The 20,865-nt window shown below is 45.1% G+C and overlaps 1 protein-coding gene across 1 annotated transcript in view; it reads right to left on the reverse strand.

Annotated features, from left to right (window-relative positions):
- LOC311112928 (protein kinase C epsilon type) overlaps nucleotides 1-20,865 on the reverse strand; it is a gene marked incomplete at both ends in the record, with an annotated part of 271,860 nt that overhangs the window by 178 nt on the left and 250,817 nt on the right. The window contains 3 exons of the mRNA XM_084156066.1: nucleotides 7,270-7,416; nucleotides 9,045-9,233; nucleotides 9,892-10,030. Of these exons, the coding sequence (XP_084012192.1) occupies nucleotides 7,270-7,416; nucleotides 9,045-9,233; nucleotides 9,892-10,030 (475 nt within the window). The remainder of the gene's footprint in view (nucleotides 1-7,269; nucleotides 7,417-9,044; nucleotides 9,234-9,891; nucleotides 10,031-20,865) is intronic.

The raw sequence follows: 20,865 nt of genomic DNA on the forward strand, positions 1-20,865 counted from the left end.
TAGTACAGGATGACGACTGCCAAAGAATTAGACCTACTTCCTTGATAAAGTAATGATAAAACAAGGCTGATTGACATAAATAGATTTGGATGGAGTGATCACAGAACCTCTCTTTCATACCCCCTGTTCTCTCATTGACGTTGTGTGATTCTTGAGGTGCTCATTGTCCCCTCTCTGAATGCATGGGAACAGGACGGACCCTTCCCCTCACACTCCATTAGGCATTTCATACTACCCCATACCCAGCAGATCTCTATCTATACGTAATTTACATTTGAGTCATTTAGCAGACAATCTTATCCAGAACGACTTACAGTTACTGCATTCATATGACGATAGCTAGGTGGGACAAACACATACACTACATGACAAAAAGTATGTGGACACCTGCTCGTCGAACATCTCATTCCAAAATCATGGGCATTAATATGGAGTTGGTCCCCCCTTTGCTGTTATAACAGCCTCCACTCTTCTGGGAAGGTTTTCCACTACATGTTGGAACATTGCTGCAGCCAAAATAGCATTAGTGAGGTCGGGCACTGATGTTGGGCGATTAGGCCTGGCTCGCAGTCGGCGTTCTAATTAATCCCAAAGGTGTTCGATGGGGTTGAGGTCAGGGCTCTGTGAAGGCCAGTCAATTTCTTCCACACCGATCTCGACAAACCATTTCTATATGGACCTCACTTTGTGAACGGGGGCATTATCATGCTGAAACAGGAAAGGGCCTTCCCCAAACTGTTGCCACAAAGCTGCAAGCACAGAATCGTCTAGAATGTCATTGTATGCTGTAGAGTTATGATTTCCTTTTGCTGGAACTAAGGGGCATAGCCCGAACCATGAAAAACAGCCCCTCCACGAAACATTACAGTTTGCACTATGCATTGGTGCCAAGCTGTAGATGGTCTGGTTTAGGTTTTGAAGTTGGTACCAAGCTGTAGATGGTCTGGTTTAGGTTTTGAAGTTGGTACTAAGCTGTAGATGGTCTGGTTTAGGTTTTGAAGTTGGTACTAAGCTGTAGATGGTCTGGTTTAGGTTTTGAAGTTGGTACTAAGCTGTAGAGGGTCTGGTTTAGGTTTTGAAGTTGGTACTAAGCTGTAGATGGTCTGGTTTAGGTTTTGAAGTTGGTACTAAGCTGTAGATGGTCTGGTTTAGATTTTGAAGTTGGTACTAAGCTGTAGATGGTCTGGTTTAGGTTTTGAAGTTGGTACTATGTTGTAGATGTTCTGGTTTAGGTTTTGAAGTTGGTACCAAGCTGTATAGGGTCTGGTTTAGGTTTTGAAGTTGGTACTAAGCTGTAGATGGTCTGGTTTAGGTTTTGAAGTTGGTACTAAGCTGTAGATGGTCTGGTTTAGGTTTTGAAGTTGGTACTAAGCTGTAGATGGTCTGGTTTTGAAGTTGGTACCAAGCTGTAGATGGTCTGGTTTAGGTTTTGAAGTTGGTATCAAGTTGTAGATGGTCTGGTTTAAGTTTTGAAATTGGTACTAAGCTGTAGATGGTTTAGCTGAGGCCCTAATGGCCTTTAGTGTGTTTATGTAATGCTGTACTCTGTGTGTATTGTTCTGTCTGCTTGGGAGAAAATACATGTATGTATGTATATATATGTATGTATGTGTGTTCGTGAATGTGTGTGTATGTCAGTGTTCCTGCATGTATGTGTGTCTATACATGTTTGTGTGTGTGTGTGTTGGTGTGTGTGCAGGCCTTAGGACAGATTATCCTCCCCTCCAAAGTAAGAGAAACCCTTGAACTCGTCTTGGTTGATCTGCTTAATAATGGCGTCTTCTACTGGGGTGAGGACAGGCTCCTCGCGAGTGAAGTCCTGGTCAAAGTTGTTCACGTCCCTTTTGGTTTTCTGTACAGGAGCAGGAAGGAGAGTCAGATAGTACAGGATGACGACTGCCAAAGAATTAGACCTCCTTCCTTGATAAAGTAATGATAAAACAAGGCTGATTGACATAAATAGATTTGGATGGAGTGATCACAGAACCTCTCTTTCATACCCCCTGTTCTCTCATTGACGTTGTGTGATTCTTGAGGTGCTCATTGTCCCCTCTCTGAATGCATGGGAACAGGACGGACCCTTCCCCTCACACTCCATTAGGCATTTCATACTACCCCATACCCAGCAGATCTCTATCTATACGTAATTGACATTTTAGTCATTTAGCAGACAATCTTATCCAGAACGACTTACAGTTACTGCATTCATCTGACGATAGCTAGGTGGGACAAACACATACACTACATGACAAAAAGTATGTGGACACCTGCTCGTCGAACATCTCATTCCAAAATCATGGGCATTAATATGGAGTTGGTCCCCCCTTTGCTGTTATAACAGCCTCCACTCTTCTGGGAAGGTTTTCCACTAGATGTTGGAACATTGCTGCAGCCACAATAGCATTAGTGAGGTCGGGCACTGATGTTGGGCGATTAGGCCTGGCTCGCAGTCGGCGTTCTAATTAATCCCAAAGGTGTTCGATGGGGTTGAGGTCAGGGCTCTGTGAAGGCCAGTCAATTTCTTCCACACCGATCTCGATAAACCATTTCTATATGGACCTCACTTTGTGAACGGGGGCATTATCATGCTGAAACAGGAATTGGCCTTCCCCAAACTGTTGCCACAAAGTTGCAAGCACAGAATCGTCTAGAATGTCATTGTATGCTGTAGAGTTATGATTTCCTTTCACTGGAACTAAGGGGCCTAGCCCGAACCATGAAAAACAGCCCCTCCAGGAAACTTTACAGTTTGCACTATGCATTGGGGCAGCTAGTGTTCTCCTGGCATCCGCCAAACCCAGATGTGGGATTCATCACTCCAGAGAATGCGTTTCCACTGCTCCAGAGTCCAATGGCGGCAAGCTTTACACCACTTCAGCCGACGCTTGGCATTGCGCATGGTGATCTTAGGCTTGTGTGCGGCTGCTTGGCCATGGAAACCCATTTCATGAAGCTCCCGACAAACAGTTATTGTGCTGACGTTGCTTCTAGAGGCAGTTTGGAACTCGGTAGTGAGTGTTGCAACCGAGGACAGACGATTTTTACGCATTACGCGCTTCAGCACTCGGCGGTCCTGTTCTGTGAGCTTGTGTGGCCTACCACTTCGCGGCTGAGCCGTTGTTGCTGCTAGACGTTTCCACTTCACAATAACAGCACTTACAGTTGACTGGGGCAGCTCTAGCAGGGCAGAAATGTGACGAACTGACTTGTTGGAAAGTGGCATCCTATGATGGTGCCACGTTGAAGGTCACTGAGCTCTTCAGTAAGGCCATTCTACTGCCAATGTTTGTCTATGGAGATTGCATAGCTGTGTGCTCGATTGTATACACCTGTCAGCAACGGGTGTGACTGAAACAGCTGAATCCACTAATTTGAAGAGGTGTCCACATACTTTTGTATACACCACCAGTCAAATGTTTGGACACACTTACTCATTCAAGGGTTTTTCTTTATTTCTACTATTTTCTACATTGTAGAATAATAGTGAAGACATCAAAACCATGAAATAGCACATATGGAATCATGTAGTTACCAAAAACGTGTTAAACAAATCAAAATATATTTTAGATTTTAGATTCTTCAAAGCAGCCACCCTTTGCTTTGATGACAGCTTTGCACACCTTTGGCATTCTCTCAACCAGCTTCATGGGGAATGCTTTTCCAACAGTCTTGAAGGAGCTCCCACATATGCTGAGCACTTGTTGGCTGCTTTTCCTTCACTCTGCGGTCCGACTCATCCCAAACCATCTCAATTAGTTTGAGATCAGGTGATTGTGGAGGCCAGGTCATCTGATGCAGCACTCCATCACTCTGATGCAGCACTCCATCACTCTCCTTTTTGGTAAAATAGCCCTTACACAGCATGGAGGTGTGTTTTGGGTCATTGTCCTGTTGAAAAACAAATGATAGTCCCACTAAGTGCAAACCAGAGGGGATGGTGTATCGCTGCAAAATGCTGTGGTAGCCATGCTGGTTAAGTGTGCCTTGAAATCTAAATAAATCACAGACAGTGTCACCAGCAAAGCACCCCCACACCATCACACCTCCTTCTCCATGCTTCACGGTGGGAACCACACATGCAGAGATCATCCGTTCACCTACTCTGCACCTCACAAGGACATGGCTGTTAGAACCAAAAATCTCAAATTTGGACTCATCAGACCAAAGGACAGATTTCCACCGGTCTAATGTCCATTGCTAGTGTTTCTTGGCCCAAGCAAGTCTCTTCTTCTTATTGTTGTCCTTTAGTAGTTTTTTTTTGCAGCAATTCGACCATGAAGGCCTGATTCACAGTCTGCTCTGAACAGTTGATGTTGAGATGTGTCTGTGACTTGAACTCTGTGAAGCATTTGGGCAGCAATTTCTGAGGCTGTTAACTCTAATGAACTTATCCTCTGCAGCAGAGATAACTCTGGGTCTTCCTTTCCTGTGGCGGTCCTCATGAGAGCCAGTTTCATCATAGCACTTGATGGTTTTTGTGACTGCACTTGAAGAAACGTTCAAAGTTCTTGAATTTTTCCGGATTGACTGACCTTCATGTCTTAATGTAATGATGGACTTCGTTTCTCTTTGCTTATTTCAGTTGTTCTTGCCATAATATGGACTTGGTCTTTTACCAAATAGGGCTATCTTCTGTATACCCCCCCCCCCCCCCCACCCCCCCACCCCCCCACCTTGTCACAACACAACTTATTGTCTCAAACGCATTAAGAAGGAAAGAAATTCCACAAATTAACTTTTAACAAGGCACACCTGTTAATTGAAATGCATTCCAGGTGACTACCTCATGAAGCTGGTTGAGAGAATGCCAAGAGTGTGCAAAGCTGTCATCAATCTCAAATATAAAATATATTTGGATTTGTTTAACAATTTTTGGGTTACTACATGATTCCATAAGTGTTATTTTATAGTTTTGATGTCTTCACTATTATTCTACAATGTAGAAAATAGTAAAAATAAAGAAATGAGTAGATGTGTCCAAACTTTTGACTGGTACTGTATATGGTACAGTGGGGAAAAAAAGTATTTAGTCAGCCACCAATTGTGCAAGTTCTCCCACTTAAAAAGATGAGAGAGGCCTGTAATTTTCATCATAGGTACACGTCAACTATGACAGACAAAATGAGGAAAAAAAATCCAGAAAATCACATTGTAGGATTTTTTATGAATTTATTTGCAAATTATGGTGGAAAATAAGTATTTGGTCAATAACAAAAGTTTCTCAATACTTTGTAATACAGTGGGGGGAAAAAGTATTTAGTCAGCCACCAATTGTGCAAGTTCTCCCACTTAAAAAGATGAGAGAGGCCTGTAATTTTCATCATAGGTACACGTCAACTATGACAGACAAAATGAGGAAAAAAAATCCAGAAAATCACATTGTAGGATTTTTAATGAATTTATTTGCAAATTATGGTGGAAAATAAGTATTTGGTCAATAACAAAAGTTTCTCAATACTTTGTTATATACCCTTTGTTGACAATGACACAGGTCAAACGTTTTCTGTAAGTCTTCACAAGGTTTTCACACACTGTTGCTGGTATTTTGGCCCATTCCTCCATGCAGATCTCCTCTAGAGCAGTGATGTTTTGGGGCTGTCGCTGGGCAACACAGAATTTCAACTCCCTCCAAAGATTTTCTATGGGGTTGAGATCTGGAGACTGGCTAGGCCACTCCAGGACCTTGAAATGCTTCTTACGAAGCCACTCCTTCGTTGCCCGGGCGGTGTGTTTGGGATCATTGTCATGCTGAAAGACCCAGCCACGTTTCATCTTCAATGCCCTTGCTGATGGAAGGAGGTTTTCACTCAAAATCTCACGATACATGGCCCCATTCATTCTTTCCTTTACACGGATCAGTCATCCTGGTCCCTTTGCAGAAAAACAGATCCAAAGCATGATGTTTCCACCCCCATGCTTCACAGTAGGTATGGTGTTCTTTGGATGCAACTCAGCATTCTTTGTCCTCCAAACACGACGAGTTGAGTTTTTACCAAAAAGTTATATTTTGGTTTCATCTGACCATATGACATTCTCCCAATCCTCTTCTGGATCATCCAAATGCACTCTAGCAAACTTCAGACGGGCCTGGACATGTACTGGCTTAAGCAGGGGGACACGTCTGGCAATGCAGGATTTGAGTCCCTGGCGGCGTAGTGTGTTACTGATGGTAGGCTTTGTTACTTTGGTCCCAGCTCTCTGCAGGTCATTCACTAGGTCCCCCCGTGTGGTTCTGGGATTTTTGCTCACCGTTCTTGTGATCATTTTGACCCCACGGGGTGAGATCTTGCGAGGGAGATTATCAGTGGTCTTGTATGTCTTCCATTTCCTAATAATTGCTCCCACAGTTTATTTCTTCAAACCAAGCTGCTTACCTATTGCAGATTCAGTCTTCCCAGCCTGGTGCAGGTCTACAATTTTGTTTCTGGTGTCCTTTGACAGCTCTTTGGTCTTGGCCATAGTGGAGTTTGGAGTGTGACTGTTTGAGGTTGTGGACAGGTGTCTTTTATACTGATAACAAGTTCAAACAGGTGCCATTAATACAGGTAACGAGTGGAGGACAGAGGAGCCTCTTAAAGAAGAAGTTACAGGTCTGTGAGAGCCAGAAATCTTGCTTGTTTGTAGGTGAGCAAATACTTATTTTCCACCATAATTTGCAAATAAATTCATTAAAAATCCTACAATGTGATTTTCTGGATAATTTTTTCTCAATTTGTCTGTCATAGTTGACGTGTACCTATGATGAAATTACAGGCCTCTCTCATCTTTTTAAGTGGGAGAACTTGCACAATTGGTGGCTGACTAAATACTTTTTTCCCCACTGTATATCTCAGTCATAGTAAGTACATTTTTCCTCAATAAAGTAGCTATCAGCAAAGTCCTAACCACGTAACAATACCAGGGCCCAGGAGTTTTTCCTAACCACGTAACCATAACAGGGCCCAGGAGTTGTTCCTGGTCATGTTATATAAAGAGTTCCCAACACACTATTGAGATTGAAGCTTTGGTGATATTTAGGATGTTGAAGGTTAGGGGTTAATAATGGTGAGGGTGGAACAGTAGGGGCCCTAAAACATACAGTACAGTATGTTCCCTAAGACCTCAGACACACTCTGGGGTGAAGTCTACCCTAGGTGCAGATCTAGGATCAGCTTCCCCTGCTCCAATCCTAACCTTGACCATTAGTGGGGAAATGCTAAACTGACCCAACAACAGCATCTACAGGCAACTTCACCCTACATCGTCTGGGCTATGTGTGGTGCTACTCACAATGCGAGGTTTGAAAGGTGGTTTGACCCTCTTCTGCTCCAGCAGAACCCAGTCGATCTCCTTGAAGAAGGGATGAACCTTGATGGCCTCCTCCAAGCCCTGGGTGATCACACAGCCCAGACGCTTATTGGGACTCTTCGTCATGAACTACAGGACAGGAAAACAGGCCGTTGAATAAAGGAGGAAGGAAATGAAATGTACTCGACTTACTTAAGTTTTTCCCCCTGGCCCCCTTGGGAGCATGAGACCATGACGTAAATGCAAGGAAGAGAGAAATGGAGGTGAAAGTGCAAGAGTGAGTGGTTTAGACGGTCAAGTGGTGCAGAGTGGTCTTACTGATCTGCTCTGTAGTCATTGTTAAGAGAGAATCCGCTGGGCTGGGTAATGTGACCATTAGGACCGCTGGGCTGGGTAATGTGACCATTAGGATCGCTGGGCTGGGTAATGTAACCATTAGGACCGCTGGGCTGGGTAATGTGACCATTAGGACCGCTGGGCTGGGTAATGTGACCATTAGGACCGCTGGGCTGGGTAATGTGACCATTAGGACCGCTGGGCTGGGTAATGTGACCAAAGTACCAGTGAGACTGATCACAGAGTGAAACGGGCCGGTCCAAGACAAAAATGCCTGCTTTCCCACAAGGCTTTGCAAACATATAGCTTACAGTGGCTCTGTGCATCCAGCAGGATGTTATCCAGTTTCAGATCTCTGGAGAGACAGACGGCCAAAGTCAACTCAGGACAAGCCCAGAAGCACCAGAGAATCCAAACATGCTGTTCTTTTCCCACAAAAAGTGTAATGTCTCCAAGGCCTCGCCCCCCTCTCTCCCCAGCCCACACAGCACAGCCACTGTGGTTCTCTGAACTCAGCCTGAAATAACTCCCCACAGCCACTGTGGTTCTATGAACTCAGCCTGAAATAACTCCCCACAGCCACTGTGGTTCTATGAACTCAGCCTGAAATAACTCCCCACAGCCACTGTGGTTCTATGAACTCAGCCTGAAATAACTCCCTACAGCCCTACTCAGCCGTTCTCCCTACTCTGCTAATCACTGAACACCACTGCACTACCTCACCAGAGACCAACAGATGGAGAGAGACAATGGGAGGAGGAGGAGGAGAAGGAGAAGGAAAAGGAGGAGGAGGAGGAGGAGGAGGAGGAGGAGGAGGAGGAGGAGGAAGAGGAAGAGAAAGAGGAGGAGGAGGATAATGAAGAGGAGGAGGAGGAGGAGGAGGAGGAGGAGGAGGAGGAGAATGAAGTGGAGGAAGAGGAAGAGGAAGAGGAGGAGGAAAGGAGGAGGAGGAGGAGGAAGAGGAGGAGAAAGAGAAGGAGGAAGAGAAGGAAGAGGAAGAGGAGGAGGAAGAGGAGGAGGAATAGGAGAAGGAGGAAGATGAGAAGGAAGAGGAGGAGGCAGAGAAGGAAGAGGAAGATGAGGAGGAAGAGGAAGAGGAAGATGAGGAAGAGGAAGAGGAAGAGGAGGAGGAGGAGGAGGAGGAAGAGGAAGAGGAAGAGGAAGAGGAAGAGGAAGAGGAAGGGGAAGGGGACGAGGAAGAGGAGGAGAAGGAGGAGGAGAAGGAGGAGGAGAAGGAGGAGGAGGAGACAATAAGGTAAGGTGTAAGGTGGAAAGGGTAAAGAACAGATGAAGTAGAGAAATGAGAGGAAGAGATAGGAAGAAAATAAAAAGAGGTGGAGAAGGGGAGAAAAGAGGAGTAAAGAGGGATAGTTTGAGATACAGGGAGATTAGGACAGGTAGGTATGCTGTAGGTCACTGACCGCTTTGAGGATGGAGACTGCCTCCTTGCTTAGCCACACTGGGTAGAGGACATCATCGTGGAGAATGGACTCAAACAGGTCATCCTCATTGTCGGCCTCAAAGGGGGGCTGGCCAGCCATCATCTCATACATAAGCACCCCAAGAGCCCACCAGTCCACAGAGGGGCCATATTCTAGCTCCTGTAGGATCTAAAACACACAGCGGGACAGGAAACAATGTAACACCATCTACACTACAGCATGATCAATATGGTAGTAAGGGGGAACAGAATACCAGCTCATTAGGCATGATATAGTGAGAGAAGGAGTGGAAGAAATGAGTATATGAGTTTGATTGATGGATTACGTGAGTGACTGGGTGAGTGATAGTGAGTAAGTGTGAGTGAGTGGGAAAAATGGGTGTTTGATTACTGTCAGACTGCCTCAGATTAATGGGTGGTTGAGTACTGTCAGATTGTTTCAGATTAATGGGTGGGTTGAGTAATGTCAGACTGTCTCAGATTAATGGGTGGGTTGAGTAATGTCAGACTGTCCCAGATTAATGGGTGGTTGAGTACTGTCAGACTGTCCCAGATTAATGGGTGGTTGAGTACTGTCAGACTGTCCCAGATTAATGGGTGGTTGAGTACTGTCAGACTGTCCCAGATTAATGGGTGGTTGAGTACTGTCAGACTGTCCCAGATTAATGGGTGGTTGAGTACTGTCAGACTGTCCCAGATTAATGGGTGGTTGAGTACTGTCAGACTGTCCCAGATTAATGGGTGGTTGAGTACTGTCAGACTGTCCCAGATTAATAGGTGATTGAGTACTGTCAGACTGTCCCAGATAAGTGTGGGTAGAGGGTCACCTCCGGAGCGATGTAGTCTGGGGTCCCACAGAAGGTGGTGGTGGTGACTCCGTTGAGGATCCCCTCCTTACACATGCCAAAGTCAGCCAGTTTACAGTGGCCCTGTGCATCCAGCAGGATGTTATCCAGTTTCAGATCTCTGGAGAGATAGAGACAAAGAGACAACATGAGGGCTGAAGGGTCAGAGGGAAGCAGTTACAGAGGTCAGAGGTCAGGGATAGAATAATATTCATCAGTCAGAGAGAGAGGAGAGAGAAAGAGAAAGATAGCGAGGAGAGAGAGAGAGAGATCTACATATAGAATGTGGTTGACATGACATCCTAGAAGAGAGACAGAGTGAGGAAGTATAGTAGAATGATCCCACATTTCATTCAGACCAATACAAGCATAGAAATTGACATAGACTACTGGTCAAAAGTTTGGACACACCTACTAATTCAAGGGTTTTCCTTTTTTTTTTTTATTACATTGTAGAATAATAGTGAAGACATCAATGTAGTAACCAAAAAAGTAATAAAATAAACAAATAGCCACCCTTTGCCTTGATGACAGCTTTGCACACTCTTGGCATTCTCTCAACCAGCTTCATGAGGTAATCAACTGGAATGCATTTCAATTAACAGGTGTGCCTTCTTAAAAGTTAATTTGTGGAATTTATTTCCTTCTTAATGCGTTTGAGCCAATCAGTTGTGTTGTGACAAGGTAGGGGGGGTATACAGAAGATAGCCCTATTTGGTAAAAGACCAAGTCCTTATTACGGCAAGAACAGCTCAAATAAGCAAAGAGAAACGACAGTCCATCATTACTTTAAGAAATTAAGGTCAGTCAATACGGAACATTTCAAGAACTTTGAATGTTTCTTCAAGTGCAGTCGCAACAACCATCAAGCGCTATGATGAAACAGGCTCTCATAAGGACCGCCACAGGAAAGGAAGACCCAGAGTTACCTCTGCTGCAGAGGATAGGTTCATTAGAGTTAACAGCCTCAGAAGTTGCAGCCCAAATAAATGCTTCACAGAGTTCAAGTCACAGACACATCTCAACATCAACTGTTCAGAGGGGACTGTGTGAATCAGGCCTTCATGGTCAAATTGCTGCAAAGAAACCACTACTAAAGGACAGCAATAATAAGAAGAGACCTGCTTGGGCCAAGAAACACGAGCAATGGACATTAGACCAGTGGAAATGTGTCCTTTGGTCTGGAGTCCAAATTGGAGTGTCACACCCTGACTCAAGGGACTCGTATATGTTGAGTCAGGGTGTGTATATTCTATGTTGTATATTTCTATGTTGATGTTCTAGTATGTCTATTTCTATGTTGGCCGGTGTGGTTCCCAATCAGAGGCAGCTGTCGCTCGTTGTCTCTGATTGGGGACCATACTTAGGCAGCCTTTTGGCACTAGTTAGTTGTGGGATCTTGTTCCAGTTAAGGTATGTTGTGTTGTGCTGCCTTGGACTTTTGTTGTTTTGTCGGTTGTTTATTCCTTTAAATAAACATGTATGCATATCACGCTGCGCCCTGGTCTGACCCGTTCATCAACGATCGTGACAGAAGATCCCACCAAACGAGGACCAAGCAGCGTGTCCAGGAGCAGACAGCCTGGACCTGGGAGGATATCCTGGACGGTAAGGGATCCTGGACTTGGGAGGAGATTCAGGCCGGGATGAATCGCCGTCCTTGGGAGGAGACAGTGGAGGCGCGGTATAGAGAGGAGCAACGGCAACGCAGAAGATGCCGGCCGAGGAAGAAGCCCGAGAGACAGCCCCAATAAACATTTTGGGGGGGGGGCTAAAAGGGTGGTTGGCGGAGCCTAGTGTTAGAGCAGAGCCAACTCCCCGTACTCACGCGAGGAAGCGAGTGACTGGGCAGGCTCCGTGTTATGCGGAGCTATGTACTATGTCGCCAGTGTTCCGGCACAGTCCTGTATGTCCTGTGCTAGCACCACGCACGTGTCGTGCGAAGATGGGCATTCAGCCAGGATGGGGTGTGCCGGCTCAACGCTCCTGGTCTCCAGTACGCCTCCTCGGTCCCGCATATCCTGCGCCTGTTCTACGAGCTGTATCGCCAGTGCGCGTGCACAGCCCAGTGCGTCCTGTGCCAGCGCCCCACATGTGTAGTGCGAAAGTGGGCAGCCAGCCAGGACGGGTTGTGCCAGCTCTCCGCTCCAGACCTCCAGTCCGCCTTCGCAGTCCGGTCCGGCCCGTTCCTGCTCCTCGCACCAAACCAGTGGTGCGTGTTCCCAGCCCGGCCCGGCCTGTTCCTGCTCCTCGCACCAAGCCAGTGGTGCGCGTCGCCAGCCCGGTTCGCCCTGTTCCTGCTCCTCGCACCAAGCCAGTGGTGTGCATAGCCAGCCTGGCCCGGCCTGTTTCTGTCCCTCGCACCAAGCCAGTGGTGCCCGTCGCCAGCCCGGCCCGGCCTGTTCCTGCCCCTCGCACCAAGCCAGTGGTGCGCGTCACCAGCCCGGCCTGTTCCTGCCCCTCGCACCAAGCCAGTGGTGCGCGTCGCCAGCCCGGCACGGCCTGTTCCTGCCCCTCACACCAAGACAGTGGTGCGCATCGCCAGCCCGGTCCGGCCTGTTCCTGTCCCTCGCACCAAGCCAGTGGTGCGCGTCGCCAGCCCGGCCCGGCCTGTTCCTGCCCCTCGCACCAAGCCAGTGGTGCGCGTCGCCAGCCCGGTCTGGCCTGTTCCTGTCCCTCGCACCAAACCAGTGGTGCGTGTCGCCAGCCCGGCCCGGCCTGTTCCTGTCCCTCGCACCAAGCCAGTGGTGCGCGTCGTCAGCCCGGTCCGGCCTGTTCCTGCTCCTCGCACCAAGCCCGTGCCTGTCCCACCGGTGCCTGGTCCGGCACCGGTCAGCTGCTCCACTCCGGAGCCAGAGCAGTCCGCTCCACCGGTGCCTGATCCAGCTCCGGTTAGCTGCTCCACTCCGGTGCCAGAGTAATCCGCTCCACCGGGGTCCAGTCCAGCTCCGGTCAGCGGATCCACTCCGGAGCCAGAGCAGTCCGCTCCACCGGTGCCTGATCCAGCTCCGGTCAGCGGCTCCACTCCGGAGCCAGAGCAGTTTGATCCACCGTCGTCGGGTCCAGCTCCAGTCAGCGGTTCCAGTCCAGACCCAGACGTCAGCCCCTCTCCAGGTTCGGGGTCTCCCACACCAGGGTCCAGACAGGGCTTGGTACTTCGCGGGAGGAAGGAGAGGGGAAGCAGCGCGCCGAGGTCCAGACCAGACCAGGGGCGCAACAGGGAGGTGGAGAGTAAGTGGTGGTCACGCCCGGAGCCGGATCCGCCTCAGAGGCGGAATGCCCACCCGGCCCCTACCCTGTTATGTTTATGTGGCGCAGTCGGAGTCCGCACCTTTGGGGGGGGGGGGGTACTGTCACGACCTGACTCAAGGGACTCGTATATGTTGAGTCAGGGTGTGTATGTTCTATGTTGTATATTTCTATGTTGATGTTCTAGTATGTCTATTTCTATGTTGGCCGGTGTGGTTCCCAATCAGAGGCAGCTGTCGCTCGTTGTCTCTGATTGGGGACCATACTTAGGCAGCCTTTTGGCACTACTTAGTTGTGGGATCTTGTTCCAGTTAAGGTATGTTGTGTTGTGCTGCCTTGGACTGTTGTTTTGTCGGTTGTTTATTCCTTTAAATAAACATGTATGCATATCACGCTGTGCCTTGGTCCGTCCCGTCTGTAAACGATCGTGACATGGAGATTTTTTGTTCCAATCGCCGTGTCTTTGTGAGACACGGTGTGGGTGAACGGACGATCTCCACATGTGTAGTTCCCAACGAAAAGCATGGAGGAGGAGGTGTTATGGTGTGGGGATGCTTTGCTGGTGACACTGTCTGTAATTTATTTAGATTTCAAGGCACACTTAACCAGCATGGCTACCATAGCATTCTGCAGCAATACGCCATCCCATCTGGTTTGGGCTTAGTGGAACTATCATTTGTTTTACAACAGGACAATGTCCTCCAGGATGTGTAAGGGCTATTTGACCAGGAAGGAGAGTGATGGAGTGCTGCATCAGATGACCTGGCCTCCACAATCCCCAAACCTCAACCCAATTGAGATGGTTTGGGATGAGTCGGACAGCAGAGTGAAGGGAAAGCAGCCAACAAGTGCTCAGCATATGTAGGAACGCCTTCAAGACTGTTGAAAAGCATTCCAGGTGAAGCTGGTTGAGAGAATGCAAAGAGTGTGAAAAGCTGTCATCAAGGCAAAGGGTGGCTATTTGAAGAATCTCAAATCTCAAATATAATTTGATTTGTTTAACACTTTTTTGGTTATTACATGATTCAATAAGTGTTCTTTTATTATACATCGTACAAAATAGTAAAAATAAAGAAAAACCCTTGAATGAGTAGGTGTGTCCAAACTTTGACTGGTACTTTATAACAAGTGTCACACATTTACAGTATGTTGTAATGTATATTTATAATATATCAAGATGAATATAACATTCATCAATTCAATAGAATATGATTCACACAGTACAGGCAAGATAAGTAATCACAGTGACATCAACCTATTGGGCAAAGAGCAAGAGAAAGTCTACTGAAAAGTACATGGATACTCTCAGTGTTCTTACTCAGTGAACAGACACAATGCCAAATATACTCTGTGTTCTTACTTAGTGAACAGACACAATGCCAAATATACTCTGTGTTCTTACTCAGTGAACAGACACAATGCCAAAGATACCATCAGTGTTCTTACTTAGTGAACAGACACAATGCCAAAGATACTTTGTGTTCTTACTCAGTGAACAGACACAATGCCAAATATACTCTCAGTGTTCTTACTCAGTGACAGACACAATGCCAAATATACTCTCAGTGTTCTTACTCAGTGACAGACACAATGCCAAAGATACTCTCAGTGTTCTTACTCAGTGAACAGACACAATGCCAAAGTTAATCTCAGTGTTCTTACTCAGTGAACAGACACAATGCCAAATATACTCTCAGTGTCCTTACTCAGTGAACAGAAACAATGCCAATGATAATCTCAGTGTTCTTACTCAGTGAACAGACACAATGCCAAACATACTCTCAGTGTTCTTACTCAGTGAACAGACACAATGCCAAAGATACTCTCAGTGTTCTTACTCAGTGAACAGACACAATGCGAAAGATACTATCAGTGTTCTTACTCAGTGAACAGACACAATGCCAAATATACTCTCTGTGTTCTTACTCAGTGACAGACACAATGACAAAGGACTCTTACTCAGTGAACAGACACAATGCCAAAGGACTCTTACTCAGTGAACAGACACAATGCCAAAGATACTGTCAGTGTTCTTACACAGTGAACAGACACAATGCCAAATATACTCTCAGTGTTCTTACTCAGTGACAGACACAATGCCAAATATACTCTCAGTGTTCTTACTCAGTGAACAGACACAACACCAAATATACTCTCAGTGTTCTTACTCAGTGAACAGACACAATGCCAAAGGACTCTTACTCAGTGAACAGACACAATGCCAAAGTACTCTTACTCAGTGAACTGACACAATGCCAAATGACTCTTACTCAGTGAACTGACACAATGCCAAAGTACTCTTACTCAGTGAACTGACACAATGCCAAAGTACTCTTACTCAGTGAACAGACACAATGCCAAAGGACTCTTACTCAGTGAACTGACAAACTGCCAAAGTACTCTTACTCAGTGAACAGACACAATGCCAAAGGACTCTTACTCAGTGAACTGACACAATGCCAAAGAAACTCTAAGTGTTCTTACTCAGTGAACAGACACAATGCCAAAGGACAAATACTCAGTGAACTGACACAATGCCAAAGTACTCTTACTCAGTGAACAGACACAATGCCAAAGGACTCTTACTCAGTGAACTGACACAATGCCAACGTACTCTTACTCAGTGAACTGACACAATGCCAAAGTAGTCTTACTCAGTGAACAGACACACTGTGAAATGACTCTTACTCAGTGAACAGACACAGTATGCCAAAGGACTCTTACTCAGTGAACTGACACAATGCCAAAGTACTCTTACTCAGTGAACAGACACAGTATGCCAAAGGACTCTTACTCAGTGAACAGACACAATGCCAAAGGACTCTTACTCAGTGAACAGACACAGTATGCCAAAGGACTCTTACTCAGTGAACTGACACAATGCCAAAGTACTCTTACTCAGTGAACTGACACAATGCCAAAGTAGTCTTACTCAGTGAACAGACACAATGTGAAATGACTCTTACTCAGTAAACGGACACAATGCCAAAGTACTCTTACTCAGTGAACAGACACAATGCCAAATATACTCTCAGTGTTCTTACTCAGTGACAGACACAATGCCAAATATACTCTCAGTGTTCTTACTCAGTGACAGACACAATGCCAAATATACTCTCAGTGTTCTTACTCAGTGAACAGACACAATGCCAAATATACTCTCAGTGTTCTTACTCAATGAACAGACACAATGCCAAAGATACTCTCAGTGTTCTTACTCAATGAACAGACACAATGCAAAAGATACTATCAGTGTTCTTACTCAGTGAACAGACACAATGCCAAAGTTAATCTCAGTGTTCTTACTCAGTGAACAGACACAATGCCAAATATACTCTCAGTGTCCTTACTCAGTGAACAGAAACAATGCCAATGATAATCTCAGTGTTCTTACTCAGTGAACAGACACAATGCCAAACATACTCTCAGTGTTCTTACTCAGTGAACAGACACTATGCCAAAGATACTCTCAGTGTTCTTACTCAGTGAACAGACACAAAGGTACTCAGTGTTCTTACTCAGTGAACAGACACAATGCGAAAGATACTATCAGTGTTCTTACTCAGTTAACAGACACAATGCCAAAGATACTCTGTGTTCTTACACAGTGAACAGACACAATGCCAAAGATAATGTCAGTGTTCTTACACAGTGAACAGACACAATGCCAAATATACTCTCTGTGTTCTTACTCAGTGACAGACACAACACCAAATATACTCTCAGTGTTCTTACTCAGTGAACAGACACAATGACAAAGGACTCTTACTCAGTGAACAGACACAATGCCAAAGGACTCTTACTCAGTGGACAGACACAATGCCAAAGATACTGTCAGTGTTCTTACACAGTGAACAGACACAATGCCAAATATACTCTCAGTGTTCTTACTCAGTGACAGACACAATGCCAAATATACTCTCAGTGGTCTTACTCAGTGAACAGACACAACACCAAATATACTTTCAGTGTTCTTACTCAGTGAACAGACACAATGACAAAGGACTCTTACTCAGTGAACAGACACAATGCCAAAGGACTCTTACTCAGTGAACAGACACAATGCCAAAGTACTCTTACTCAGTGAACTGACACAATGCCAAAGGACTCTTACTCAGTGAACTGACACAATGCCAAAGTACTCTTACTCAGTGAACTGACACAATGCCAAAGTACTCTTACTCAGTGAACAGACACAATGCCAAAGGACTCTTACTCAGTTAACTGACAAAATGCCAAAGTACTCTTACTCAGTGAACAGACACAATGCCAAAGGACTCTTACTCAGTGACCTGACACAATGCCAAAGAAACTCTCAGTGTTCTTACTCAGTGAACAGACACAATGCCAAAGGACAAATACTCAGTGAACTGACACAATGCCAAAGTACTCTTACTCAGTGAACAGACACAATGCCAAAGGACTCTTACTCAGTGAACTGACACAATGCCAAAGTACTCTTACTCAGTGAACAGACACAATGCCAAAGGACTCTTACTCAGTGAACAGACACAATATGCCAAAGGACTCTTACTCAGTGAACTGACACAATGCCAAAGTACTCTTACTCAGTGAACTGACACAATGCCAAAGTAGTCTTACTCAGTGAACAGACACAATGTGAAATGACTCTTACTCAGTGAACTGACACAATGCCAAAGCACTCTTACTCAGTGAACAGACACAATGCCAAAGGACTCTTACTCAGTGAACTGACAGAATGCCAAAGTACTCTTACTCTATGAACAGACACAATGCCAAAGATACTCTCAGTGTTCTTACTCAGTGAACAGACACAATGCCAAAGATAATCTCAGTGTTCTTACTCAATGAACAGACACAATGCCAAATATACTCTCAGTGTTCTTCCTCAATGAACAGACACAATGCCAAAGATACTCTCAGTGTTCTTACTCAGTGAACAGACACCATGCCAAATACACTCTCTGTGTTCTTACTCAGTGACAGACACAACACCAAATATACTCTCAGTGTTCTTACTCAGTGAACAGACACAATGCCAAAGGACTCTTACTCAGTGAACAGACACAATGCCAAAGATACTGTCAGTGTTCTTACACAGTGAACAGACACAATGCCAAATATACTCTCAGTGTTCTTACTCAGTGACAGACACAATGCCAAATATACTCTCAGTGTTCTCACTCAGTGAACAGACACAACACCAAATATACTCTCACTGTTCTTACTCAGTGAACAGACACAATGCCAAATGACTCTTACTCAGTGAACTGACACAATGCCAAAGTACTCTTACTCAGTGAACTGACACAATGCCAAAGTACTCTTACTCAGTGAACAGACACAATGCCAAAGGACTCTTACTCAGTGAACTGACAAAATGCCAAAGTACTCTTACTCAGTGAACTGACACAATGCCAAAGAAACTCTCAGTGTTCTTACTCAGTGAAGAGACACAATGCCAAAGGACAAATACTCAGTGAACTGACACAATGCCAAAGTACTCTTACTCAGTGAACAGACACAATGCCAAAGGACTCTTACTCAGTGAACTGACACAATGCCAAAGTACTCTTACTCAGTGAACAGACACAATGCCAAAGGACTCTTACTCAGTGAACTGACACAATGCCAAAGTACTCTTACTCAGTGAAGAGACACAATGCCAAAGATACTCTCAGTGTTCTTACTCAATGAACAGACACAATGCCAAATATACTCTCAGTGTTCTTACTCAATGAACAGACACAATGCCAAAGATACTCTCAGTGTTCTTACTCAGTGAACAGACACAATGCCAAAGATACTCTCAGTGTTCTTACTCAGTGAACAGACACCATGCCAAATATACTCTCTGTGTTCTTACTCAGTGACAGACACAACACCAAATATACTCTCAGTGTTCTTACTCAGTGAACAGACACAATGACAAAGGACTCTTACTCAGTGAACAGACACAATGCCAAAGGACTCTTACTCAGTGAACAGACAAAATGTCAAAGATACTGTCAGTGTTCTTATACAGTGAACAGACACAATGCCAAATATACTCTCAGTGTTCTTACTCAGTGACAGACACAATGCCAAATATACTCTCAGTGTTCTTACTCAGTGAACAGACACAACACCAAATATACTCTCAGTGTTCTTACTCAGTGAACAGACACAATGACAAAGGACTCTTACTCAGTGAACAGACACAATGCCAAAGGACTCTTACTCAGTGAACAGACATAATGCCAAAGTACTCTTACTCAGTGAACTGACACAATGCCAAAGGACTCTTACTCAGTGAACTGACACAATGCCAAAGTACTCTTACTCAGTGAACTGACACAATGCCAAAGTACTCTTACTCAGTGAACAGACACAATGCCAAAGGACTCTTACTCAGTGAACTGACAAAATGCCAAAGTACTCTTACTCAGTGAATAGACACAATGCCAAAGGACTCTTACTCAGGGAACTGACACAATGCCAAAGAAACTCTCAGTGTTCTTACTCAGTGAACAGACACAATGCCAAAGGACAAATACTCAGTGAACTGACACAATGCCAAAGTACTCTTACTCAGTGAACAGACACAATGCCAAATGACTCTTACTCAGTGAACTGACACAATGCCAAAGTACTCTTACTCAGTGAACAGACACAATGCCAAAGAACTCTTACTCAGTGAACAGACACAATATGCCAAAGGACTCTTACTCAGTGAACTGACACAATGCCAAAGTACTCTTACTCAGTGAACTGACACAATGCCAAAGTAGTCTTACTCAGTGAACAGTCACAATGTGAAATGACTCTTACTCAGTGAACTGACACAATGCCAAAGTACTCTTACTCAGTGAACAGACACAATGCCAAATGACTCTTACTCAGTGAACTGACACAATGCCAAAGTACTCTTACTCAGTGAACAGACACAATGCCAAAGAACTCTTACTCAGTGAACAGACACAATATGCCAAAGGACTCTTACTCAGTGAACTGACACAATGCCAAAGTACTCTTACTCAGTGAACTGACACAATGCCAAAGTAGTCTTACTCAGTGAACAGTCACAATGTGAAATGACTCTTACTCAGTGAACTGACACAATGCCAAAGTACTCTTACTCAGTGAACAGACACAATGCCAAAGGACTCTTACTCAGTGAACAGACACAACACCAATACTCTCAGTGTTCTTACTCAGTGAACAGACACAATGACAAAGAACTCTTACTCAGTGAACAGACACAATGCCAAAGGACTCTTACTCAGTGAACAGACACAATGCCAAAGATACTGTCAGTGTTCTTACTCAGTGAACAGACACAACACCAAATATACTCTCAGTGTTCTTACTCAGTGAACAGACACAATGACAAAGAACTCTTACTCAGTGAACAGACACAATGCCAAAGGACTCTTACTCAGTGAACAGACACAATGCCAAAGTACTCTTACTCAGTGAACTGACACAATGCCAAAGTACTCTTACTCAGTGAACAGACACAATGCCAAAGGACTCTTACTCAGTGAACTGACACAATGTCAAAAAACTCTTACTCAGTGAACAGACACAATGCCAAAGGACTCTTACTAAGTGAACTGACACAATGCCAAAGTAACTCTCAGTGTTCTTACTCAGTGAACAGACACAATGCCAAAGATACTCTGTGTTCTTACTCAATGAACAGACACAATGTCAAAGATACTCTCAGTGTTCTTTCTCATTGAA

This window comes from Coregonus lavaretus (assembly GCF_964263955.1).
Source record: "Coregonus lavaretus genome assembly, chromosome: 1".
NCBI lineage: Eukaryota > Metazoa > Chordata > Actinopteri > Salmoniformes > Salmonidae > Coregonus > Coregonus lavaretus.